This window comes from Ranitomeya variabilis, chromosome 2 (assembly GCF_051348905.1).
Source record: "Ranitomeya variabilis isolate aRanVar5 chromosome 2, aRanVar5.hap1, whole genome shotgun sequence".
In the NCBI taxonomy this organism is placed as follows: domain Eukaryota; kingdom Metazoa; phylum Chordata; class Amphibia; order Anura; family Dendrobatidae; genus Ranitomeya; species Ranitomeya variabilis.
The window spans coordinates 582,947,793-582,975,068 of NC_135233.1; the positions used below are offsets into that span (position 1 = coordinate 582,947,793).

The 27,276-nt window shown below is 44.2% G+C and overlaps 1 protein-coding gene across 10 annotated transcripts in view; it reads right to left on the reverse strand.

Annotated features, from left to right (window-relative positions):
* Positions 1-27,276, reverse strand: part of WWOX (WW domain containing oxidoreductase) — a 1,206,506-nt gene that overhangs the window by 886,125 nt on the left and 293,105 nt on the right. For all 10 annotated transcript variants that reach the window (XR_013221655.1, XR_013221654.1, XM_077288364.1 and 7 more), the window contains exon 7: positions 4,687-4,775. Coding sequence is in view for 8 of the 10 variants with exons in the window: in XM_077288364.1 (XP_077144479.1) it covers positions 4,687-4,775 (89 nt within the window). In the remaining 2 variants the exon portion in view is untranslated. The remainder of the gene's footprint in view (positions 1-4,686; positions 4,776-27,276) is intronic.

Consider the following 27,276-nt stretch of genomic DNA (forward strand, 5'->3'; position numbering starts at 1 on the left):
TTGTTGCTGAGCAGTGCAGACGGCCTGCCGGCACCAAGTATGGAATAACGCACTCACCGCTCGGTGCATGCGGTCAGAATACAAGGCAGAGCAGGCAAATGGAGGCAGGAATTGTGGTGCTGGGCAGATCCTCTGGTTTCCGGTGGGTCAGTCCGACCCTGCTCATGTCTATTTATTCCTCCGACTATACCGATCTTCATCTACATCCATCAGTCTCATATCTATCTATCATCTATTATTTATTATCTATCTGTTATCGACGTATTATTTATCTATCATCTATCTATTATGTATCTATTATCTATCTATCTCATGTCTATCTATTATTTATCTATTATCTATCTATCTATTATTTATCTATTATCTATCTATTTTCTATTTATCTTCTATCTACCTTCTATTATCTATCTATCGATCTATTTTTATATCTATCTATTATCTATCATTATCTATTATCTATCTATTACCTATCATCTATTATCTATCTCTTCTATCCATTATCTATCTTGTATTTATCTATTTAATATCTATCACTTCATCCCTTTGCATGAAATTCATCTCTCCTATCGTTCTCTTATATCTATACCTACTCCTTTATCGCTCTTCTATCTTTATCCCTTGTATCTACACCTCTCATATCTATTAGTAAACTGTTATTTCTGTCTCTCTGCTCTTTACCTCCAGTACCAGGATGTCATGATTCCCTACTTACTTATTAACTAGTCACGGTACTGTAAATATCTGACGACCCCCCGCTCTGCCTCTACCTGTCCTTCCTACTTACTACATATATTACATACTGTACATCAGTGCAACAAAATGATAACTCTATTGCAGTCACAATTACCTAACCATGCACAGAACAGTGTCGCAGCGATGAGAAGGCAATGCACAAATCACATCCATTGCCTCCATCCTGGCCTCCAGCTGCACACACCGCGCTCGCCCGTCTCTACTCTCATCCCTTGTCCTCGGTAAACAGCTCAATGTAAAATACTTTACATATAATGATATTGTGTAGCACAAAGCAGTATTTGTCCAGCGCAGACGTTCCTCCCGTTAGGAGCCGTCTGGAGAGCTTACGCTTCGTGTGTGGTCTGGCTCCTCTCCAAAATAAAACTGCAAGAATTAGAACAGAAACAGAAGACAATATGGTGTTTATTGACAGATGGATTGTCAGGTGAAAGCTCCCAAATAGAGTCCAGGGGCACGAGATGTCGGGAGCCAAGAACATAAAATAACCATCACTCCAAGATGTGAGAACAGTGCTGGACAAGGGGGGAGATTATTATATCCCAGGAGGCTGCAAAACCTCTGAAATGCTTCTTGTGTAGAAGCAAAGATGAAGATTGGTTTACATACCGGCATTAAGTGCTGTTATTTTGGTAGTCACCAATTAATTCCACCAACAGGGACCCCAATCGATTCCGAGAACGGGGCTCTAATGAACACCGCACATGCGCACCACTAACTTCATTAATTTTCTTTAGAGTTGTTGAAGTTTGCACATCGGAGACCCATTGCTGAGATCAGTGGGGTGTGGGTCACAGCGTTGGCAACAGTTTCCTTGAAAAATGCTAAAAAGTGCCAGGTTTGTATACAGTGATGGCCGCGCATGCGCACTACCATTGACTATAGGACTTATGGAGATCACATGTCACAGCCCCATTGTTGGATGGTCTCAGTGATTGGATTAAGTGGTCCTGTAGATAGGTAATAACTTGCTAAGATGGGGTATCAAACCTTGCATGTTAGTTTTACAGAGTACATGCCAATTCATGGATAATGAAGGAGTAATTTGCAAATGACAAACTCAAAAAAGGCAAAAGTTGTGCCGATTTATATGGGGAGGCAGCATCACCAGGACCCTTTCACACACCCAATTATAACATTGACTATCATACACTCCATTGACTATCATACACTCTCCCTTACAACCTTAACCCTTTTACACTCTCAGTTACCACCTTGTCCCTTTCATGCTCACAATTTTGACCCTTTTGATGCTCTCCTAACAACCTGGATAATTTTACGCTCACTTACATCCTTGACTCTCTTACGCTCTCATTTACAACCTTGACCCTCTTAAGCTGTTGCTTACAACCTTGACACTTTTACACTCTCATTACAACTTTGACCCTTCTATGCTCTCGCTTATAACCTCGACCCTCTTATGCTCTCGCTTATAACTTTGACCCTCTTAAGCTGTTACTTAAACTCTCGCTTACAACCATTGCACTTTTATGCTCTCGCTTACAACTTTGACCCTTCTACGTTCTCGCTTATAACCTTGACCCTCTTATGCTGTCGTTTATAACTTTGACCCTCTTAAGCTGTTGCTTAAACTCTCGCTTACAACTTTGACACTTTTACACACTCGCTTACAACTTTGACCCTTTAATCTCTCGCTTATAATTTTGCGCTCTTACACTCTCCCTTACAACACTGACCCTCTTAGGCTACGATCACACTAGCGTTGTGCGCCGTTGCGTCGGTGACGCAACGCACAACGCACGCAAAAACGCATCAAAACGCACGCAAAAACGCTGCGTTTTGCGACGCATGCGTCGGTTTTTGCCGAAAATCGGACGCAAGAAAAATGCAACTTGTTGCGTCTTCTTGGTCCGACGCTTGCGGCAAAAAAGACGCATGTGTCGCACAACGCAACAAAAAAAAACGCATGCGTCCCCCATGTTAAGTATAGGGGCGCATGACGCATGCGTCGCCGCTGCGTCGCCGACGCAAACCCGACGCACATTAGCTTAACGCTAATGTGAACGTAGCCTTACACTCTCTTTTAAAAGCTTGACCCTCATATGTTCTCCTTTCCAACTTTGACCACCTCAAACTCTCGCCTCCAACCTTGACTCTTTTACACTCTCACTTACAACCTTGACCATTTTATGACCACGCAAACAACCTTGACCTTTTGAAATTTTCCCTTACAACCTTGATCCTTTTATGTTTCTGCTTACAACCTTAACCCTTTCACACTCTTGCTTACAGCCTTGACGCTTTTACATTCTCGCTTACAACCTTGACTCTCTTACGCTCTTGCTTACAACCTTGTTCCTTTAACACTATCGATAGCAACTTTGACCCTTTTACACTGTCCCTTACAACCTGGACCCTCTCTTACACTCTCCCTTAAAACCTGGACCCTTTTACACTCTGACTTACAATCTTGACCCTTTCATTCTCTCACTTTCAACCTTGACCCTTTCACACTCTTGCTAACAACCTTGACCATTTTACGCTCTCTCTTACAACTTGGACTCTTTTAAGCTCTTGCTTACGACCTTGACCCTCTTACGTTCTCCCTTAGGGTATGTGCACACATCCGGATTTCTTGCAGAAATTTCCTGAAGAAAACCGGAAATTTTCTGCAAGAAATCCGCATTTTTTTTTTTGCGTTTTTTTCGCGTTTTTTTTAGCATTCTGCAAGCGGAATTAGCTTGCAGAATGCTAAAGTTTTCCAAGCGATCTGTAGTATCGCTTGGAAAACTGACTGACAGGTTGGTCACACTTGTCAAACATAGCGTTTGACAAGTGTGACCATCTTTTTACTATAGATGCAGCCTATGCAGCATCAATAGTAAAAGAGAGAATGTTTAAAAATAATAAAAAAAATAAAAAATGCTTATACTCACCCAGACGATCTCAGCGACATCCGTTCCTCTTCCTATAGCTGGTGTGTGCGCGCAGGACCTTCCATGACGTCGCGGTCACGTGAGCGGTCACATGACCGCTCACGACCAATCACAAGACAGTGACGTCATCACAGGTCCTTCACCGCACACCAGCTACAGGAACCGAAGCGGCAGCATGTAGCGGAGAGGCGGGAAGACATCGAGGGTGAGTATAGGACTATTTTTTATTTTAATTCTTATTTTTTGACCAATTATATGGTGCCCAGTGCGTGGAGGAGAGTCTCCTCTCCTCCACCCTGGGTACCAACAGCACACAATCTGCTTACTTCCCGCATGGTGTGCACAGCCCCGTGCGGGAAGTAAGCAGATCAATGGACTCCTAGGTGTGCGGAATCCCCTGCAATTCCGCATTTTAATGAACATGTTGCTTTTTTTTCCACGATGCGATTTTTTCGCGGAAAAAAAGGCTACATTTGCACAAAAAATGCGGAATACACTGAAAATAATGGGAGGCATATGTTAGCGTTTTTTTCGCGTTTTTATCACGTTTTTATAGCGAAAAAACGCGAAAAAAACGCGAAAAATACTGAACGTGTGCACATGGCCTTAAAACCTGGACACTTTTACACTCTGGCTTAAAATTTTTTCGCTTACAGCCTTTACCCTTTTAAGCTCCTTGTTACAACTGTTGTGCCACCAGGCTCTTGTTTAGACCCAGGCCTAAAAATCTGGATAAGCCGCTATTCCATCAATCCATTACTGCTGTCTCCTTCCTTTTATTCCTTCTCTATAGATTGTAAACTCATATGGGCAGAGCTCCTACATAATGTAAGTCTACGACAAACATTACTAGACCCTACAATCGCATCTTGTCATACTTGGCTCAGAGGAGCTGACTGTCAGGAACACTGTATTCCCATGTTATACCCAGATTAAAGGATTGTTTTGTCCATGATTGGATAATTCAATGCCATTGTGCTGTGGTGTATGCAATAAACCCCCCCAAGGAGAGAATTTTATCACCCTTTTTACTTACAGATTTTTGCTCCTAAAGACTTCGGCAAAGCTTTGTACACTGCGGAGGGAGGCCAGATCCAGGCACATGACTTCTATCTTAGCTTTGTGCTGCAATGCAAAAAAAAAGATAAATAACGATAAACTTGGATGAAGATATCGCATTACACTTAATGTGCTGTGGAACATATCCGAGTCCGCGTGCTTAATATAAAATGCCCACAGTGGGTGTAAATCACTCAAGTGAATGAGGGACGAGTGTTCACTGCCAGAGGTAGCGTTGTAGCACTGCAGCACGGCTAAACACAGTGCATAGGTGTCTAACTAGTTTATTAAAGGCTATGAATTAAAACCAGACAGTGCCAAGGATCCTTCACTCTGTCAAGCAACACAATCTATCACCGAGCAGAAGAATGGATTAACCATCTCCTGCCAGAAGGCCTGTGAGGCCCACGTTATGGGGCGCACAAACAAATCTGCAGCAGCGCAGGAGCCGACGCTATTCCTGAAGAAGACACATCTATAATACTACTAGACAGAACTACCTAACATCTCACATATGGCGGAGCAAGGTCTCATATCTCTCCGTCATACAACACCATGACCTGAGCTGCAGACCATCCTCATCCTAAGCTCTACAAATATAATAAAAAATTAACAAAAATAATCAATACATTTAATATATATATATTGTGATGCAGTGACCCCTGTAACAGGTAGGGGGCGCTGCATGGTCTCCCCGTATGTGCACGGAGTCGTATTGAGGCCGTGAGAATCGACCTGCAGTGATGTCAGGATCACGTGACCAGCCCAGGTGATCCATTACTGTGGGTGTGCTTACGGGTACATAATGTGGCCAGGGTGTGGGTCACATGGTTCCTGTGTGGTTCCAGTGTTTGGATCGGATAGGTCCAAGTGCAAGGTCCTGGAGGCCTGTGTTGGAAGACCTGGGAGGAGGCTTCCTGGAAAGCACATGGTTTGGACCTGGTGGCCTGTGGTGTTGGACTAAGTCCTGAATAGCACCCAGGCAGGCCACATGCCTCTGTGTTGAACGGTCCCAGGTGGGATGGACGTTCTGAAGACCACAGTGTGATCATGGTCCTGGACAGTCTGTGTTAGACGCTCCTGTGAGTGGAGTCTTCTTGGAGCACCTGAGAGACTGTGGACCTGGATGATCGGTGTTGGGGAAGCTACCGGCCTTCGGTGGCTCTGGACTGACTGTTGTGTGCTGGCCAGGCAAGTTGGTGAACCCCGTAAGGCAGTTTCCCCAGGAGAGAGGACTGACAAGGAGTCAGCAGATGGAGCAGGAGCTCCCATAAGGTACCTCCATGAACTGTTGGTGCTTGTAACATGAACTGTGTGGTAACCCATGGCAACTGGTCAGTGAGGACCAGCGTGTTTAGTTGCCACAGAATAAGGGCCTGAAACTTGAAGTGATGTCCTGGTTCAGTATGTAAATGGACTGCTCGTGGTATGGTTTATGAGGCATAATAAACCGTATGGACGGTTTTGTTTTAAAAACCCGTGCCCGTGTGCTGAATATCGCGGCCAAGCGAGTGTCCCCCAACACACTCAGTAGGAATAGTCTTACAATATATATATATATATTACCTATCTATAACCTGTCTACACTCTATATAATCTATATATCTCAAAACTATCTGTTCAATATCTATTTATCTATCTAATATCTATCTATCCATCCCAAAAATGAAAATGGAACAGCACCAGAACACTTCCGGTGCACGGCCTTCTTGAACAGAATCCAACTGTTGCAATAATACGAGTATAAGAGATAGAAAAAGAGGCAGCACTCAAATAACCTGTGCAAAAAATATGGACTTTTATCAGCCCATGTAATAGCGTTTCAACTCTATCCTAGAAGCATCGCCAAGTGAGCTAACAAAGATCCATTTTTTGCACAGTTTCAGTGCAGCCTCTTTTTTTATCTTTTTATCTATCACCATTTATCCCCAGCATCTATCTGTTCATCCATCCATCCATCTATCCATCTATTATCTATAATCTATCTATCCATCTATTATCTATTATCTATCTATCTATCATCTATCTAGTATCTATCATCTATTATCTATCTATGTATCTATCTATCTATCTGTCTATTATCTATCTACAGTATCTATCTATCATCTATAATCTATTATCTATATCTATTTTTTCTCTATCTATTATCTCTATTATCTATCTATTATCTCTCTATCATCTATCTATTATATATCTATCGATCTATCTATCCATCTATTATCTATCTATCCATCTATCATCTATTATCTCTCTATCTATTATCTATCACCTATCTATTTTCTCTCTATTATCTATCTATTAATCCATCTATTGTCTATCTGTTATCTAACTATTATTTCGCTATTATCTATCTATCCATCTATTATCTATGTATCTATTATCTATTTACTATCTATTATCTATCTACCTATCTATTATTTATCTATCCATCTATTATCTATGCATCTATTATCTATCTATTTACTATCTATTATCTATCTATTATTTCTCTATTATCTATCTACCTATCTATTATCTACCTATTATCTATATATCTATTATCTATCATCTATTTATTATCTATCTATTATCTATCAATCTATCTATTATCTATCTATCCAACTATTATCTCTCTATTACGGTATCTATTATCTCTCTATTATCTATCTATTATCTATCTATCTATCTATCTACTATCTATCTATCTATCTACTATCTATCTATCTATCTATCTATATCTATCTATCTGTTATCTGTCTATCTATCATCTATCTCACTATCTATCTCCTCAGAATGTGAAGCTCAATCCACCAATCATCCATTACAGAACGTGCACGGTGTTGCGGTATGACTTCACTCCTTGCATTTCGGGCTCATACAGGATCGTGTCGTTGTGTCTCAACAGTCGCGGTTAAAGCAATTTTCACTGCAAATTTTTCTTTCTAATGTAAAACATGATTTATGCTAAACCCGGATAAAACATGGATAGATTTGCCTGAAAGATTGCAAGAAACGAGGAGGGCTACAATCAGCTGGCGCATAAAAGCTTTCGCTGCCATAATACTTATAATAATGGCATATAAAATGGAAAAAATAAATAAATAATACATGACTACAGGTAAATTTATATGACAACGAGTACTTCAGCACACGCCATTACATCTGACAACCTTCGATTTCTACGCCGCCGATGATGCCTCTTAATAAAACGAATTGGCATTTTTCCTAGTGCAGGTAAGTAATATGTGCCTTTAAAAGGTGCTTTGGAGTGAACAAGATGGTGGACACCCGCTTATTCAATCAATATGCCCGGCCTGAGAAGACGTATGCATGCATTTGAATAGCAGGCTTCTTAGGCAAAAATATTTATAACAGCACTTAAACTATAAACCTGTTTAACTGCAAAGTTGGCGAAACGGGTTAAAATGCGATTTACAGTATGAATATATATATATATATATATATAAATAAAAACAAACAAGCAAACACGCCTGATGCTTTGATATAATGCAAAACGTTTCTTAAGCCTCTTGTCCCCGGCTGAGCTGTCTACATGGAGCTTGGCACACCCAGATCTGTATTGTGAAGCCATAGAAACGCTATGTGCTACCATATAGTGCCAATGTACTGCACCGTTACATGGACACATTATTCCTTTAGAAAAAATGCAAGAACACGTCACTATTGCAATATTTATTGAACATATCAGTTTCATTTTTCCTAGTTTATATATAAATTCATGATAATTAACGGTATGTCAAAATTGCCTTCACTGCTTAATAACGAGGACTTGGCCTCTAAGGTACTATTCTTGGTATGATGTAACACATCGCATGTTCAAACCTTCATCATGGCATATAACGTGTTAAAGAGTTATCCAGGACCTTAGTACTGATTACCTATCCTTAGCGCGCAGTCAGAGGGCCGTATAAAACGGGCCGAGACCAAATTGGTCAGTGGCTCTAATTGCACCCTTACAATAAGTCATCAGTATGAGATCGGTGAGGGTCTGAAACTCAACCACCCCACTGATCAGCAGTTTGGTGAGGGTCCAAAACTCAACCACCCCAACGATCAGCAGTTTGGTGAGTGTCCGAAACGAAACTCAACCACCCAACCTATCAGCAATTTGGAGAGGGTCCAAAACTCAACCATTTCACCGATTAGCAGTTTGGTGAGTGTCCGAAACTCAACCATTTCACCGATCAGCAGTTTGGTGAGGGTCCGAAACTCAACCACCCCACCGATCAGCAATTTGGTGAGGGTCCAAAACTCAACCATTTCACCGATCAGCAGTTTGGTGAGTGTCCGAAACTCAACCACCCCACCGATCAGCATTTTGGTGAGGGTCCGAAACTCAACTACCGCACCAATCAGCAGTTTGGTGAAAGTATGAAATTCAATCAAGCTACCGATCAGCAGTTTGGTAAGGGTCTGAAACTCAATCACACCACTGATCAGCAGTTTGGTGAGTGTCCGAAACTCAACCATCCCACTGATCAGCGGTTTGGAGAGGATCCAAAACTCAACCACTCCACCGATCATCAGATTGGCGAGGGTCCGAAACGCAACCACTCCACCGATCAGCAGTTTGGTCATTGTCCAAAACTCAACCACCCCACCGATCAGCATTTTGGTGAGGGTCCGAAACTCAACTACCGCACCAATCAGCAGTTTGGTGAAAGTCTGAAATTCAATCAAGCCACCGATCAGCAGATTGGTAAGGGTCTGAAATTCAACCACCAAACCGATCAGCAGTTTGGTGAGTGTCCGAAACTCAACCATCCCAATGATCAGAAGTTTGGAGAGGGTCCAAAACTCAACCACTCCACCGATCAGCAGATTGGCGAGGGTCTGAAACTCAACCACCCCACCGATCAGCAGTTTGGTGAGTGTCCGAAACTCAACCATCCCACCGATCAGCAGTTTGGTGAGCGTCCGAAACTCAATCACCCCACCGATCAGCAGTTCAGTGAGGGTCCGAAACACGACCACTTCACCAATCAGCAGTTTGAAGGCTGGAAGTAAAGAGTTCACTGATCTGGACCACCATAGCTCCGTACACTGAGCAGAATCCGTTCTTGGGTCCTTCTTTTTAGCTCCCATTGAAGTGAATGGTCACTGTACTCCGTGACACCTTTTACCCCATTTACAATGCTATTTGCGCTGACGAGTTTTGGCTGTTACATTTGTGTATCTAATGAGCCACCCGAACCATTAAAAAAAAGAAAAACACAATCAGTTCTAAAATAATATTTAGCCCCAACATCCCAGTAGTCTAAAATCCATAATCATGAGCCCAGACGCAGGCTGGGAAGTGTAGACATGAACTGTGTGCAATGCATTAATCCTTCAAACGCTAACAGATGCTGGCAGGGATTTAGGCTGGAATGTATTTACAAAGTGACAAATTATGTTTTGTATTACGCAGAGAAAGGAAACGCACCCACAAATAGGCTGATAAATGTCAGCTGCACTCAAGACAAACGCTTCGTTTTTATTATACTGTAACCACATCTGGGCATTTTTGTTATTGTTTTTTTTTTTTTTATATTTTTTCATGGCGAGAGATTATTTTTTTTGTGTCTCCAATGGGAAAAAAAACCCAAGATCATATATAACAAAGTAATAAGTAGAAGACCGCCATAGCTTGTCATAGGCAGCAGCTGTAAGAGAATAAATAGAAAATATCCAGTATAATAAGCTGTGTAATATAAATCCTGATAAACATCCCATAAATTAGCATTACAACAATATCTTATAATTAAACATTACCTTAGTCCATCTATATTCCGGCAATAAAACAAGACGCTTGCAATGATATCACCAGCAGAACGACGAGCCAAAGATTCACATAAAATGTAGATAATTTATCCTCAGTTTATAAATATTTAACAAATTGATATAAAAGGAACAAAATATTATAGTCCTCAGATACCTCAAAAGTAAGAGGATAAGAACCATGGAAGGCCGACCTTAACGAGAGGGGTCTCAGATCTGCATGCATGAAGTTCTTCTGTGAAACAGCACAATGATCTTTGGTTTTGAGGCTCTCTTCGGTACCAGTGGAGGTGATAATGATTTCTAATGGAGTCTTTAAGACAGCCGAAAGGAAGGAAAACTTTAACTTAAAGGAATTTATACCGGGTGCAATTTTTGTTAATGGGTTGTCCAGTCTTCGGTTTAACGTCTGCAGTCACTCTTCTGAATCATGACAGTGAGCGGTGCGCGTGGTATTGCTGCCAAGAGCAGGCACACTCCTGGCCACACTCCAACTAGACGTGCCTGACTTTTCTGAATACAAGTGAACTGAAAACAGTTGAGCACATCTAGTCGACATGTGACCGCTCGTATGCAAATCGCATACTTGCTGTCACGTGACCACCCGCTCGGCAATATCGGTAAAACTGGTCAGTGTGCAGTCTGAAGTCACAGAGAGAAGACCGGACAGCCTCTTTCACAAAATTTGCAAAGTTGGGCAAAAATTGAACGGGGAGGCAATATTAAATTGTGGAAAAAAAAATAAGACATTTATTTGTTTTTGACACTTTTTGGACGACAGTTTTCGAAAGTGTAGGTAGTAAGGAGCATATGTAAAGTAGCCTTGAAATGTGCCAATTTCTTAACGATGAGCACTATTAGTGAATGCGTGACGAAGAGAAATGTCATGACTAGCGACTGCGGCAAACATTTTATGCAATGATGCGCTTCATAAATCCCCTAACTAATTCAGTCCAGGATGACAAACGCAGCTCTGCTGTCTTGACAAAATGAGCTCGGCGACATCAAGCAACGGCTTCGCCTATTCCTACATTACGTATATAAAGCAAAGAACTCAACAGTTCCAGTTAATGATTTCCAGCCCTGTACTTTCCCCAGGGTAGGAGTCTCATTTGGCACTGAAGGGGTGAAAGGATAATTAAGATGTTCTTTTTTTTCTTTGCAAGGTTAAATAGTTATGTTCAGCAACTGTGAATAAAGCCATTGGGAATAGCATGAAAGCGTGGTGCGGAAAGAGATCGGGAAGGAAATGGATAACAACCCAGCAAGTCTTTCCAAATGCAATTTCTTCAGTGTGACCAAACCAACATTTTCAAGAGCAAAACGATGCCGCCGAGGCCAATTGCGCAGGTCAAGAACGGCTACGTCAGTGGCGTAAATGGGAGCAAACATCGGGAAAACGTTGCGCTTGTGTCATGCCGGAAAAAAAAATGGAGGCTGCCAACATGCCGAAAGCAGATGTGATGGGGCAGAAGGCAGCTGCGCGAGGAGATGTCGACACCATGTTGTGTCACCGGCAAACCTAAAGAGAAGGAAGAAAAAAAATCTTCTGGACGTTCTCCAGAAACTGAAAGGTGCAAACAAGCTGCCTAATCCCTTCGCCTAGATTGAATTCTTATGAAGAAAATAAAGTTTATTGTCTGGAAACAAAGAAAGCATGAGAAAAGCACTAAAGCAATGGAGGTGAACAATTAGACAGATGTTCACTTAAGGAAATAAAGAGAACATCGTGCAAGAAATTTTACGAGAATACTGACAATTCCGCACCTCGTCAAGGGCACGGGTAAAGTTAAAGCCACTGAAGCTGCCTCTATTTAACTTCCCCGTAATTGCTGAACTTGCAGAACCATCGCGCCAGGTAATGTGGCTTGTAACAAAGTAGCATTAGGCTCATTTTAATATGTTTTTAATACTTCTTCATGACCGGCCATATATCTTGTAACAAGCGGCAGGATTTCCTATAGGAATACGTGACTGGGAATTTGTTTCCTTGCTGGTGTGACTGCACCTTTACACCCAGTAGTTGCTTGACATAAAATATAGCTGTCAGCTGTACCACCAGACAATATATTTTTTAAATATATATCTTTTTTTAATATACAGTTATTGTGTGTGATAAAAGATTGAATCGATGAAGACTGGTGACTAGCTGATGTTCAGCTTTTCTGTATTATTTTGCCTGTATAGTTAAGGGTAAAAAGTGTCAGACAGAAAAACCAAAATATGATTGTAACGGGTAACTAAACATTCAGATTTTTTTAAATATGTTTTTTTTTTTTAGCAAAAGTTGATCTGGGTCCTGAAACTGTTACGATCACTCAACCAAGTGGCAGTAGAGGATGGTTTATCAAGCAGAGAGATGTGCAGGCTCAATATAAAGTTTATACACCCCTCTACTTACACTTTAGAAAAAGTTTATCACTTCTGCCCCTTGGAGTGAGAATTAAGTGAGGGTCTCCAAATCTGGTCCCCCCCCCCAAATCAACACTACAGACAGGGAAAATAACTTTTAAGGGTTCCTGTCACCAGGTTTGTCCCATATGAGATAAGACCACCTTTCACCCCTGATATACAGCATTCTTATATGCTGTGTATATGCCCCCAGTCTGGCCTGCAAGAAAAGAAAAAGACCTTTTATAATACTCACCAAGTCAGGTCCGATGGGCATCGCTGCTCTTGCCTCCTCTCTTCATATGATGCCGTGCTCCTTCTTGCCCAGATGACTAGAGCACAGTAAAGTAATGCAGTGCACATGCTCAGGAAATAGTCAAAGAGTCCCGGAGCATGAGCATGAAAAAGCCAAAGAGACCTGGCACATGCGCAGAAAAAAAGCCAAAAGGCCCCAGCGCATGCGCAGGGTAAAGCTACAGAGCCCCGATGCATGTGCAGGGAAAAGCCAAAGAGCCCCAGATCATGCGCAGGAAAAGGCCAAAGAGCCCCGGCACATGCGCAGAGAAAAGCCAAAGAACCCAAGCTCATGCGCAGGAAAAAGCCAAAGAGCCCCAGTGCATGTGCAGGAAAAAGCCACAGAGCCCCGGGGCATGCACAGGAAAAAGCCAAAGAGCCCCAGGCATGCACAGCAAAAAGCCAAAGAGCCACAGCACATGTGCAGGAAAAAGCCAAAGAGCCCCAGCGCATGTGCATGAAAAAGCTAAAGAGCCCCAGCGCATGTGCAGGAAAAAGCCAAAGAGCCCCAGCGCATGCACATGAAAAACCAAAAAGCCCCAGTACAAGCGCATGAAAAAGCCAAAGAGCCCCAGCGCATGCACAGGAAAAAGCCAAAGAGCCCCAGCACAAGCGCATGAAAAAGCCAAAGAGCCCCAGCGCATGCACAGGAAAAAGCCAAAGAGCCCCAGCGCATGCAAATGAAAAAGCCAAAGAGCCCCAGCACATGTGCAGGAAAAGCCAAAGAGCCCCAACGCATGCGCAGGAAAAAGCCAAAGAGCCCCAGCGCATGCGCAGAAAAAAGCCAAGAAGCCCCAGTGCATGTGTAAGAAAAAGCCAAAGAGCCCCAGGGCATGCACATGAAAAAGCAAGAGCCCCAACGCATGTGCAGGAAAAGTCAGAGAGCCCCAATGCATACACAGGAAAAAGCTAAAGAGCCCCAGTGCATGTGTAAAAAAAAGCCAAAGAGCCCCAGGGCATGCACGTGAAAAAGCTAAAGAGCACCAGCGCTTGCACAGTAAAAAGCCAAAGAGCCCCAGCGCATGCACATGAAAAAGCCAAAGAGCCCCAGCACATGAAAAAGCCAAAGAGCCTCAGCGCATGCACATGAAAAAGCCAAAGAGCTTCGGGGCAAGCATAGGAAAAAGCCAAAGAGCCCCAGTGCATGCACATGAAAAAGCCAAAGAGCCCAAGCACATGCGCAGGAAAAGGCCAAAGAGCCCCGGCGCATGCGCAGAGAAAAGCCAAAGAACCCAAGCTCATGCGCAGGAAAAAGCCAAAGAGCCCCAGTGCATGTGCAGGAAAAAGCCACAGAGCCCCGGGGCATGCACAGGAAAAAGCCAAAGAGCCCCAGGCATGCAAAGCAACAAGCCAAAGAGCCACAGCACATGTGCAGGAAAAAGCTAAAGAGCCCCAGCGCATGCACATGAAAAACCAAAGAGCCCCAGCACAAGCGCATGAAAAAGCCAAAGAGCCCCAGCGCATGCACAGGAAAAAGCCAAAGAGCCCCAGCGCATGCACAGGAAAAAGCCAAAGAGCCCCAGCACAAGCGCATGAAAAAGCCAAAGAGCCCCAGCGCATGCACAGGAAAAAGCCAAAGAGCCCCAGCGCATGCAAATGAAAAAGCCAAAGAGCCCCAGCACATGTGCAGGAAAAGCCAAAGAGCCCCAACGCATGCGCAGGAAAAAGCCAAAGAGCCCCAGCGCATGCGCAGAAAAAAGCCAAGAAGCCCCAGTGCATGTGTAAGAAAAAGCCAAAGAGCCCCAGGGCATGCACATGAAAAAGCAAGAGCCCCAACGCATGTGCAGGAAAAGTCAGAGAGCCCCAATGCATACACAGGAAAAAGCTAAAGAGCCCCAGCGCATGCGCAGAAAAAAGCCAAGGAGCCCCAGTGCATGTGTAAAAAAAAGCCAAAGAGCCCCAGGGCATGCACGTGAAAAAGCTAAAGAGCACCAGCGCTTGCACAGTAAAAAGCCAAAGAGCCCCAGCGCATGCACATGAAAAAGCCAAAGAGCCCCAGCACATGAAAAAGCCAAAGAGCCTCAGCGCATGCACATGAAAAAGCCAAAGAGCCCCAGCACATGAAAAAGCCAAAGAGCCCCGGGGCAAGCATAGGAAAAAGCCAAAGAGCCCCAGTGCATGCACATGAAAAAGCCAAAGAGCCCAAGCACATGCGCAGGAAAAGCCAAAGAGCCCCGGCGCATGCGCAGAGAAAAGCCACAGAGCCCCGGGGCATGCACAGGAAAAAGCCAAAGAGCCCCAGGCATGCAAAGCAACAAGCCAAAGAGCCACAGCACATGTGCAGGAAAAAGCTAAAGAGCCCCAGCACATGCACATGAAAAACCAAAGAGCCCCAGCACAAGCGCATGAAAAAGCCAAAGAGCCCCAGCGCATGCACAGGAAAAAGCCAAAGAGCCCCAGCGCATGCACAGGAAAAAGCCAAAGAGCCCCAACGCATGCGCAGAAAAAAAGCCAAAGGGCCCCAACGCATGTGCAGGAAGAAGCCAAAGGGCCCCAAACGCATGCACATAAAAAAGCCAGAGCCCCAGCGCATGTGCAGGAAAAGCCAAAGAGCCCCAACGCATGCGCAGGAAAAAGCCAAAGAGCCCCAGTGCATGCGCAGAAAAAGCCAAGAAGCCCCAGTGCATATGTAAGAAAAAGCCAAAGAGCCCCAGGGCATGCACGTGAAAAAGCCAAAGAACACCAGCGCATGCACAGTAAAAAGCCAAAGAGCCCCAGCGCATGCACATGAAAAAGCCAAAGAGCCTCAGCGCATGCACATGAAAAAGCCAAAGAGCCCCGGGGCAAGCATAGGAAAAAGCCAAAGAGCCCCAGTGCATGCACATGAAAAAGCCAAAGAGCCCAAGCACATGTGCAGGAAAAGCCAAAGAGCCCCAACGAATGTGCAGGAAAAAGCCAAAGAGCCCCAGCGCATGCGCAGAAAAAAAGCCAAGAAGCCCCAGTGCATGTGCAAGAAAAAGCCAAAGAGCCCCAGTGCATGTGCAGGAAAAGCCAAAAAGCCCCAAAGCATGCGCAGGAATGAAGCCAAAAAGCCCCAGCGCATGCGCAGGAAAAAGCCAAGAAGCCCCAGTGCCTGTGCAAGAAAAAGCTAAATAGCCCCAGAGCATGCACAAGAAAAAGCCAGAGAGCCCCAGCGCATGCGCAGGAAAAAGCCAAGAAGCCCCAGTGCATGTGCAAGAAAAAGCTAAAGAGCCCCAGAGCATGCAAAACAAAAAGATAAAGAGCCCCAGTGCATGCGCAGGAAAAAGACAAAGAGCCCCGATGCATGTGCATTGCAATTCTTTACTCTGTCCTAGGCTGCTCAGAGAAGTACGCCTGCGCAGAACTGTGATGTCAGGGACACTGTGTGGATGATGTAGAACGTGTCATCCACATGAAGCAAGAGGGACGATAGAATCACAAGAAGAGAGGAGACACCGGACCAAGAACAGCGAAGTCCATCGGACCCAACCGCCCCGTATCAGAGTATAATAAAAGGTATTTTTCTTGTCTTGTAGGCCGGATTGGGGGCATATATACAGCATATTAGAATTCTGTATATCAGGGCTGAAAGGTGGTGGCTTTACCACATATGGGAAAAACCTGGTGACAGATTCCCTTTAAAGAAGATCTGTCACCAGATTTGCCAATACAAACTGCGTATGTTATGAAACATATTTTGGGACCTGATGAAGCAGGTATGTTTACTGTGAAAATCCATGTCAGAATGATTGTATAGTCGGCTGTACCCCAAACGATCAGATATTGATAAAAAAAGTAGTGGCCAACCTCTTTAAAGGATAGATGACAACTTGTCGACTGGTGGGGATCTGACCGCACCAACTGGTCGATGGAGCCACAGGGCACATGCTGGACCTCTGTTCCATTCATTCTCTATAGGGCTGCCGAGCGCTGCACTCATTTTTTTTCTGGTAGTCAAATAAAGTTTGAATGGAAGCATCATTGTGCAACGGTGATAAAGATCACTCCATCCACTGATCAGTCCAGGTTCCAGCGATCAGACACCCAGCAATCAGTAAGATATAACCTATCCTATAAGTTATTACACACTACTCTTATTAATCTATATTATTATTTTTTTTTAACAATGAATAATGGGTAGTGATGATCACAAGTGCTCGTTAGTTGAGTTGCCTAGGGTGCTCGGGTATACACCGAGTATCACGGGTGCTCGAGTGACATGGTCGAGTCACCGCTCCAGCATGTTTTGCGGCTGATAGGCAGCCACAAAACATGCGGGGATTGCCTGTGTATGTCAGGCAATACCTGCATGTCTAACAGCCACGAAACATGCAGGTGCGGGGACTCGAACATGTCCATCGAGCAACCCCGATACTTGGTGTATACCCGAGCACCCTCGGCAAACTCAACTAACAAGCACTTGCACTCATCACTAACAGAAAGTAACTAACTTCTATTACTTGGCTCTTGGGAGTATCTGATTGAAAAATTAAGAATTTTTTTATCAGTTTATTATTTTTTTTTTAGTCTGTATTCCCCTTTAAATCTCTAGAAATAAGCTTCAAGTAGAAAGAAAGTCAAACCACCACCAACACACAGCCAAGAAACATGCATGGTGTCATCAAGATCCAAGTCCCCAACTAATTACAGGGTCGACGTTTACACGCAAATTGAATTATTAATAACTTTTGAATTAATTTTCGAGTCCTAACACTTTTATCACTGTCTGACTAACATACATCATAAACATGAATTCTCAAGTGGTCCCACGGCCGGTTATAGAAGCCATATATCATCGGACCGTGACTGCTCTAGTGAGCGCATATATAGTACGAGCTGATAAACACGTCATGGTGCTTATCAGATTCCCGCTACTTTATTCAGAGACTAATCGTAAAATGATTGTTAATGAAAAGATAGTCCATATTATATCACCCACTAAAAGAATTAATGGGGTGGTGGGGGGGAATCTTGTCATCTGCAAATCGATAGGTCCGTGAAATTATATGATTCCAAGACCTGCTCCCAACAACCAATATGTCAATTTATTAAAAAATTACAATTTGTAAGGAATGGAAAAGGAATTGGTTGTGTAGGCAGCTCTACATACGCGTCTACAGAGGTGAAATGCTGCCCCGAGACATCAATAAATCCCAAACAAATTAAATTCTCTTTTGTGATCCCCTAGCAAACGGTCCGATGAACGGGAAGCAAGGTGTGAGGGGTAGTGCTGTTTCCAAAAATGTTAGGATAAATTAGTTGACCTGTGTAAATTACTTTATTTCACTGTTGATATAGCAAAAAAAAATAATAAGATTGATAATTTTTTTTTTACATAAAAGCAGGATTCATTTTTTTTGAGTGAAAAATAAAAAAATAAAAAAAATGGGTTTAAATTCAATGTAAAACTGTTTCTTTTTTTTTTTTTGCAAGTTGGGGCCAGCTCAGACAAACTTTTACTTAGGGTTAGAGCACAGCCAACTACAAAAAAATTCATCATACAGTAATTTACGTCTTTAAAAAGTGGCTTACATTATGACAGAAATGTACTCCGTTAACTGACTGGCTCATGTCGGCTGAAAAATGCGTGAAGTTCACCAAGAGTAATGAGTTTAGTGTTTTTTACTCCAACGCATCCTTAATTAGAGGGTTACTCTCAAATTGCCCATTGAGCAGCTCGTAGCTCTGCAGGCTCCTTACTTCCTGGTTGCGTTGGGGGACGAGAGGAATGACAGTTCTGGTGAGTAGCTTCACTCTGTTATAACACATTACTGATGTATCATTGATGGTTTGGAGACTACACTGTTATCAATATATTTACATATGGAGATTAAAAGTACTTTGAACAAGCACATGGCTCAGGAAAGTGAGGGCTGTGATTAAAGAACCACCACCAGAGCTGCCACCTCACCACCACTAGAGCTGCTGCACCCCTGACCTTCTGTCTCTTCCCCATTATCCCGTAGAATGTAAGTCCACAAGAACAGGGTCCTCTCCCCTCTGTACCAGTCTGTCATCGTAAATGTGTTCACTGTAAACGATATCTATAACTTTGTATGTTAGGCTACTTTCACACTAGTCTGTCGGTACGTGCCGTCGCAAACCGTCGGCCCGACGGACAGGGTGTTAATGTAGCACAATGTGGGCAGCGGATGCAGTTTTACAACGCATCCGTGGCCCATTGTGAGTTCTGGGAGGAGGGGGCGGAGTTTCGGCCGGCCGCGCATGCGCGGTCGAAAATGGCGGACACGACGCACAAAAAAACGTTACATGGAACGTTTTTTGTGCCGGCAGTCTGCCAAAGCACGACGCATCCGTCGCGCGACGGATGCGACGTGTGGCAATCTATCGCAATGCGTCGCTAATGCAAGTGTATGGAGAAAAAACGCATTCTGCGGACAACTTTGCAGGATGCGTTTTTCTCCAAAACGACGCATTGCGACGTGCGTCACACGACACTAATGTGAAAGTAGCCTAACCCCTTTCTCATGTACAGCATCATGGAACTAATGGTACTATATAAATAATATTAATAACTGCTCTGAAAGCTGTTGATGGTGGGTGACGAGGGCGGTTGTGATTCTACAGGACTGATAAAAGCCTTGTCAGGAGCTAAGAGCGAGGACTTGGCAGGCAAGAAGGTAACTCCTGCATAGAAATCAATTGGCTGGAGAAAGCTGACAGGTATACTAGCAGTTAACACTTCTCGTGGAATGAAACTACTGCACACTCTCGAGCAGGTACAAGCGGCTGAGCTCCAAGGAAACAAGCTGCACACTATGCAAGAGAAAAGCTCTTGTTGCACGAGAATGACAGTAAATAGAAACAGCAAGTCAATTGCAAACTTGCTTATTTTCATGCTGTCTAACTGAAGTAATGTAGTATCATGAGAATAGCCCTTTAAGACAAATATGCATATTGGAGAGCAAAGATAGACGGAAAACTGATAGATGTGGATTTGCACATACCGCAACTGTGCTTAGTTTGCAGTCATTTTCAACGCGGATTATCAATATATTAAAAAGGAAAATAGAAAGGGGGAGCTAAGGTGGGAATTTGATATATTTGCATAAAAATGTATCTACAGTAAAAGAACATTTGCAAAAGTTTAAAAAGACCTGTGTGTTTCACTATCAAAGTTATTGAGCTGGATGAAACATGTATAAATGTCCTTTAAAGGGTGGCCTTCATACGGATCAATAGGTATTTGTAAGTACACAAGGCTGAACTTAATGGATTTTTTTAACCCACCATGACACCAGGTAAATTCATTTTGGCAAAATTTCTCTCCTTTGATAAGAGGTATCTTCAGAAATCTTACATTTAATTTCAACTGCAGATCACTGTTCAACCTTGAAACTATCTTAAGGCATCATAGACAAAGTCTACAGAGTCATACAGGAATATCGAGAGCAGGCAGGTTAAAAAGAGTTTACAAAAATTAATTCCATTTTTCTACTACTTCTGATGTTGCAGCATCTTCTCTGCTTGTCAGAGGAGATTCTGGTAAAGTGAGAAGAACCTGAGATCTTACAGTAACAGTATCTCCTTGGACAAACAGGTAAGGCTGCTTTCACACTAGCGTCGTACTTGGCCCGTCGCAGAGCGTCAGGCCGACGTACCGACGCTAGCGTTGTATACGCCGCACAACGGGGGCAGCGGATGCATTTTTCCAGCGCATCCGCCGCCCCATTGTGAGGTGCGGGGAGGTGGGGGCGGAGTTCCGGCCGCACTTGCGCGGTCGGAAATGGCGGTCCGTCGGCATCAAAAAACGTTACATGTAACGTTTTTTGCAGCCGACGATCCGCCACAACACGGCGTAACCGTCGCACGACGGTTGCGACGTGTGGCAAAGCGTCGCAATGCGATGCTAATGCAAATCAATGGTGAAAAAACGCATCCTGCAAGCACTTTTGCAGGATGCGTTTTTTCAACCAAACGACGCATAGCGACGTGCAGTGCACGACGCTAGTGTGAAAGTAGCCTAAGACTCACTACCTGATGGAAGACTCCACACGCCTGGAGCTGAAAGAAGATTGAGACTGGGCATGAGTTTCCACCTAATGTAATTGACCGTAGTGTGTGTGTCTGAGATATGTGCAGCTCCCCAGAGTCTGGTCGTTGCAGTAACGTCGCTCTTCCACCAGGGGGAGTGATGGTATGTCTGACTGTACTAAAAGAGTTCACCTTGCCAGGTATCACAGTCACACATTACACTTCACACTCCGGCCACCAGGGGGAGCAAAAGGTCCTATCTACTAGGCCACTCCTCACACATGGGTAAAACTGGGGGTTGGATAGGAAGTTAGGGAGAAAGCAGCCTGGGAGAGTTCCAGGGAGGACCTGTCAGGTGTGGGATCCTGACAGCGGCCTAGCACAGACAAATCGTTACGGAGCTGCGCCTGTACTGCATAGTGGCAGTCTCCTAAGGAAGGACAAGAAGCGAAGTATATTGTGGAGAAGTGAGAAACGAGATCACAGCACAAAGGAGATAGAACCAGGAGGAGTCGTGCCCCAAGATCGGCAACATCCTTCTGAGGTGCGTAGCCGGCGGCTGGAATGCCGAGGAAGTAATAGGCTCTACGCACTACTTTGAACTACGGCAGGGCAGTTAACTCTAGGTTGGCTGTCTCACCTTTACACCTAATAAAGACAACGGAGGCAATTGTGGGAGAGGGGCATCTCTAGGGTTCCCATAAAATAACTCCAGACCTACCCCGTCATACGGGTGCGTCCTATCCATATCATCTGGGGGACGGAGAGAGAGAACAGAAACATACACGACAGTTGTGAGGACTATCCTGTGGTGCTCAGCAGGGAAGTACTACAACACACAGGCGCTAGTAGGAAGGCTACTGATTTCCACCTGCAAAGGGAACTCTGGATGTGCCTTCGGACCGGCCGGTCTCAGCCAGCCCTGTTAGCAGTGCTCTGGATTGTGGATGCCGAAGCCATCAGTAAAAAGGTAAAGAGACTGCAACCCTGTGTCCTCGTCATTTACTGCGACCTACACCATTACCATCTACTCATCAAGGGAAGCCCTGGGGACATACTTCACCTGTGGGAAGTTTAACCATCTAGCTGCCATTCCATCACCCCAGCGGACCCCTAGCAGCGTCGGTCACCCTGACCGAATACCACAGGTGGCGTCACGAACACTTGACAAACTCTCACCTACACATTTATTTGGGCGCCCCTTAGCAGGGCCACGGACCAGGTCGGGCCACCGTGACACCCCTAGAACCGAGACCGAGGGACCCGGTACCGAGTACCCCGCTGCCCTGCGTTTGGGGGCCGCTCCATATGCAAATTAAAAAAAATACATATATTTAAATTACATTTAAAAGGCAAAGAAAAACATTCTTTATGAAAAAAGGTAATGTTAGGTTCGGAAAGGTTTGATACTCACGAATGGTGATTTTATTAGCCTTCGAAAACAATTTTCTTAATTTAATTGCAGGATCAGACTACACAGTTTGTAGTCTGTTACCACGGAGATGAACAGTCTACAAAACTGTAGACAAATGGCAAAATTGTTTCATTTTCGATACATTGACAAAATAAAATAAATAAATGGTTGAGAAATACATTAGCTTTGTGATATTTTTCTTAAATAATTGTGCTTTTGGCTTCTTTACAAATTGCAATTTCTTGTATTGACCAAACCGATGGGGCCGAGCTCAAGAGAGAGTTACCAAAAGCAGGTGTGTTCATTTATCAACCTGTCAATGTAATGACATCTCTTCATAAGTACCGTACAATTTCCTCTACACCTGGCTGAATACTCTGCTCGGAACTGTGCAACTTGCTAATTGCGTGCCTTCTCCTACTGCCCTTTGCATGATCTACCTGCTCATAGTAGGTAAGAATAATGACAGAGCGGTGGAAACTATACAGCCATAGACTTAAGACAAATTGCTCACCTGCTGAAAAAATGTAGAATATTTTTATTAAACAACAAACTGAACGAACAAGTAACAAAGCAGATTAATGGCTAATTCTTGATTCTTCAGTCTGTGCACTGGTATGCTTTTTTAGGGCTGGTTTAAACGTATTCTGTTTTTTAAAAATGTTATATGTAATGAAAACTTATTTTTATAAGAAACATTTTTATTTATTTTTTTATGCTACTATCCATATAAAAACTATGCATTAATGCTGAAATATTCTAGTGCTCATACCAGTAAATGGAGGACAAGCTATAGACTGACGTTTCTGCTTTGCTGTGTAGACTGGAGTAGAAGAGCAGAGTCATCTGATTGTAATTATAAGCCAAGGAATTTAAAGGGCTATGCATATATTATTAAACTGCCATTAGTGCAACAACATGAAAATATGATTTTCTTTTTCTATCTCCTGTTATTATTTTGTTCTGAAAGTATTAATATTACATAGTGTTACAAAGTCACTGGCGTACTAGAGGGGAGATACGCATCACGGAGGTTATTAGCTTGAGTGACAAACCTGGGAAAATGCTCCAGCACACTAAGTGCTGAGAGGGGTGAATCTGCCATGTTTAGGGCTAGGTTTAGTGAACAGTGAAGAGTGGGTGGGAGGCTGTTCACCATATCTTCATCCCAGGGTGGCATCCAGGAGATAAATACACAGCCTTCTGGCTCATTCGGGGTTTGGTGTGCTTGGAGATGAGAGCTCCAGAGCTATGTTTGATAAGGAAAGCTGAATCTTTTTTTTATGTTTGTTTCCTGAGCGGGCGGATTCCCTCAGCAACACAAACTATACCATATGTTTTATTTTCCCATTAAGCTAAAAAGGCCGTGTTTATCTTTCTAGCTCTGCACCGGTTTATGCAGTACCTTTAATAAACCAGTAGAAGATTTAAAGAGACAGTGTTGCTGTGTCTACCTCTATCTGCAGCCGAGTGAGCCGATTAGTGATGAGCGAGTATAATCATTGCTCGGGTTTTCCTTAGCACGCTCGGGTGGTCTCTGAGTATTTCTAAGTGAACGGAGATTTAGTTTTCGTTGCCTCAGCTGAATGATTTACAGCTGCTAGACAGTTTGAATACATGTGGGGATTCCCTAGCAACAAGGCAACCCCCACATGTACTCAGGCTGGCTAGCAGCCGTAAATCATGAAGCTGAGTCAACAAAAACTAAATCTCCGAGCAGTTACAAATACTCAGGAGATCACCCGAGTGTGCTCGGGAAAACCCGAGCAACGAGTATACTCGCTCATCACTAGAGCTGATCTATCACAGTTGGTGCTAGAGGTGCAGGCAAATTCACCAGGGACCAAGTGCGACTGCCGTGGATAACCTGCATGTCTTGGATGAAGGTGGCAGTGAGCCAGAAAGCTAAGTGAGACAGCATGGAGGAGCTGATCAAGTATCTGGTCCAAGTCCAACATCAGCAGCAGCTAACACAAGAGGAAACAAAAATTGTTGATGAAGCAGCTCCAAAAACAGCAGCAGCATAGAAACAGCAGGTGCTTATGAGGCAGATGGAAGTCCTCAAAGAAGCTGTTCGTGGAAGACCAGCAGTCCCTCCCCCAAGTCTAGGTGGTGACTCATACATATGGAAGGCAGTAAGACGAGCCATGCAAAAGATGAACCCAGGTGTTGATGTTGATGCATTTTGACTGTTTTTTTAAAAAGTAGCAAAGAGGAAGAAGCTGCCGCCAGAGCAATCGGCAGAGGTGCTCACCCCCTATCTAACTGGTGAGCCCCAAAAGGCTTATTATGACCTGGCCTTACAGGATGCACAGAAGTATGCCAACTAAAAAACTGAGATATTGGCAAGCTCAGGAGTGACTATATCTGTCAGAGCACAAAGGGTTCACCATTGGGCGTATTACGGTGGCATACCCTCTCGCTGCAAAATGTTCGACTTACTGCATCTCGTACAAAAGTGGTTGCATCCGGAGTCCTCCACCAAAGCCCAGATGATTCAGCGTGTTGCCATGGACCTTGTCAGGCCCGTAGTTGAGTCTGCAAGAGGGCACCAATCAGGTACGGACTGGGGCTGAAATTCAGTACTGACATTTGAAATCACACAGCCCCATATCGTCCCCGTCCCCATGAACCAGATGGGATATATTACTAATATTACCCTGGATGGAGGAAAGGAAGATTTTCTACAAGACCAATATTTCTAATAATACTCGTGGCCTGCTGGGTGTAAGTGACAGAGTCAGTGACTTTGTGCTCCATCACAACTCTTAACAGTATGGGTATCTTGAGAACACTGATTCTGTTAACAACGTAGCAGACAAGGCAGCCCATGACCAGACAGGCCCTTCTGGCATTTGCCAGAATTGCCAGATGGCCAGTCCGGCCCTGGCACCAATACATATTGGTGGTCATGGACTATGCAGCACTGTACCCGGAAGCGGAACCAATGAGAAACTCCTCCACCAGGAGTATAGCCTAAGGTCCATATTTTTTCCTAGACAGGCCTGCCAAAGGAGATCCTGACGGACCATGGAATGCTGCTCATATCCAAAGTAACGAGACAGTTATTTAAGGCTCTCCAGATTACACAACTCAGGACGTCGGTCTACCATCCACAGACAGACGGCCTGGTGGAGAGGTTCAATAAGTGCTTGAAGTCCATGAGTTCATGATTAAGAAGGTCATGGAAAAGGATGGCCGAGACTGGGAATGCCTTCTCACATATCTGTTGTTTTCAAGTAATGAAGTTCCAGAAGTTCCACAGGCCTCTACAGGGCTCTCACAATTCGAGTTTTTATACAGACGGCACCCTCAGGCACTTCTGAAAATTGCAAAGGAGACTTGGGAAGCAGAGGTTACACCCCACCGAAGCATAATTGAGCATGTGGCCCAGATGCAGGACAGAATCGAGAGGGTAATGCTGATGGTGAAAAGCCTTCTTCAAGCACAAGAGGCCCAGGCAAAGGTCTACAAACGATCGGCGAGGCAGAGACAATTTAGCCCTGGAGATCGAGTGTTGGTGTTGATCCCCACGGTTGAAAGTAAATTTCTGGCAAAGTGGCAGGGGCTATATGAGGTGGTAAAAAAGCTGAGTGACATCAACTACAAAGTCCATAAGCCAGGGAAAAGAAAGCTCTACCAAGTGTACTACATTAACCTGCTTAAACCGTGGTGAGACAGGGAATCGGTGGAAGCTATGTGCCTGGGGGCTGATCCTGAAGCCAAGGTCGAGGTTGTCACAGTGGCAGAGTCACAGTCACCGGCCCAGAAACAACATAGCTGAGACTGCTTCAGTGGAACCAGGACCTGTTTGTGGTGTTGCATAATGTATTCAAGTTGTTGAGCATGAAATCCTCAAGGAACCACATAAGCGGGCGAACCAAAAGCCGTATCAAATTCCCGAAACCCGCCACGAGGTGATTTCAAAGGGGGTAAGGGAATGTTTAGCCTGGGCGACATCGAAGAGTTAAGGAGTAGTTGGTCCAGCCCCATTATCCTGGTGCCAAAGCTAGATGGAGAATGCCGTTTTTGTAATGATTACAAGAAGCTAAATAAGGTGTCCATATCTGATGACCCTTGTCAATTAACTCACTGAGAGGCTAGGGTTAGCCTGATACATCACCACCCTGGACATAACAAAAGGGTACTAGCATATCCTCCTCTCCCAAAGTGTCAAGGAGAAGACAGCCTTCTCTACCCTTGATCGTTGCTTCCAGCATACCAGAATGCCGTTCAGGCTGCAAGGAGCCCCAGCTACCTTCCAGAGGACCATGGACCAGATCCTAGACCCTCTAAAAAAATATGCTGCAGCTAACCTCAACGACATTGTGATGTTCAGCCCGGATTGGTGAAGTCATCTGCAGAAGTCCAGGCCATAATGGATGCTTAGAGGAAGTTAAGTTTTACAATGAACCCAAAGAAGTGTGCCATGGGGAAAGTGGGCAGATCCCTGCAGCAACACAGACTGTGCCACTTGTTTTGTTTTCTCTTCCTGTTAGGTGTTTTTTTACTTAGGCTACTTTCACACTAGCGTCGTGCACTGCACGTTGCAATGCGTCGATGTGGAGAAAAAAACGCATCCTGCAAAGTTGTCTGCAGGATGCATTTTTTCCCCATAGACTAACACTACCGACGCATTGCGACGCAGTGCCACACGTTGCAACCATCGTGTGACGGTTGCGTCGTGTTTTGGCACACCCCCACCACAAAAAAACGTTACATGTAACATTTTTTTGTGCGTCGGGTCCGCCC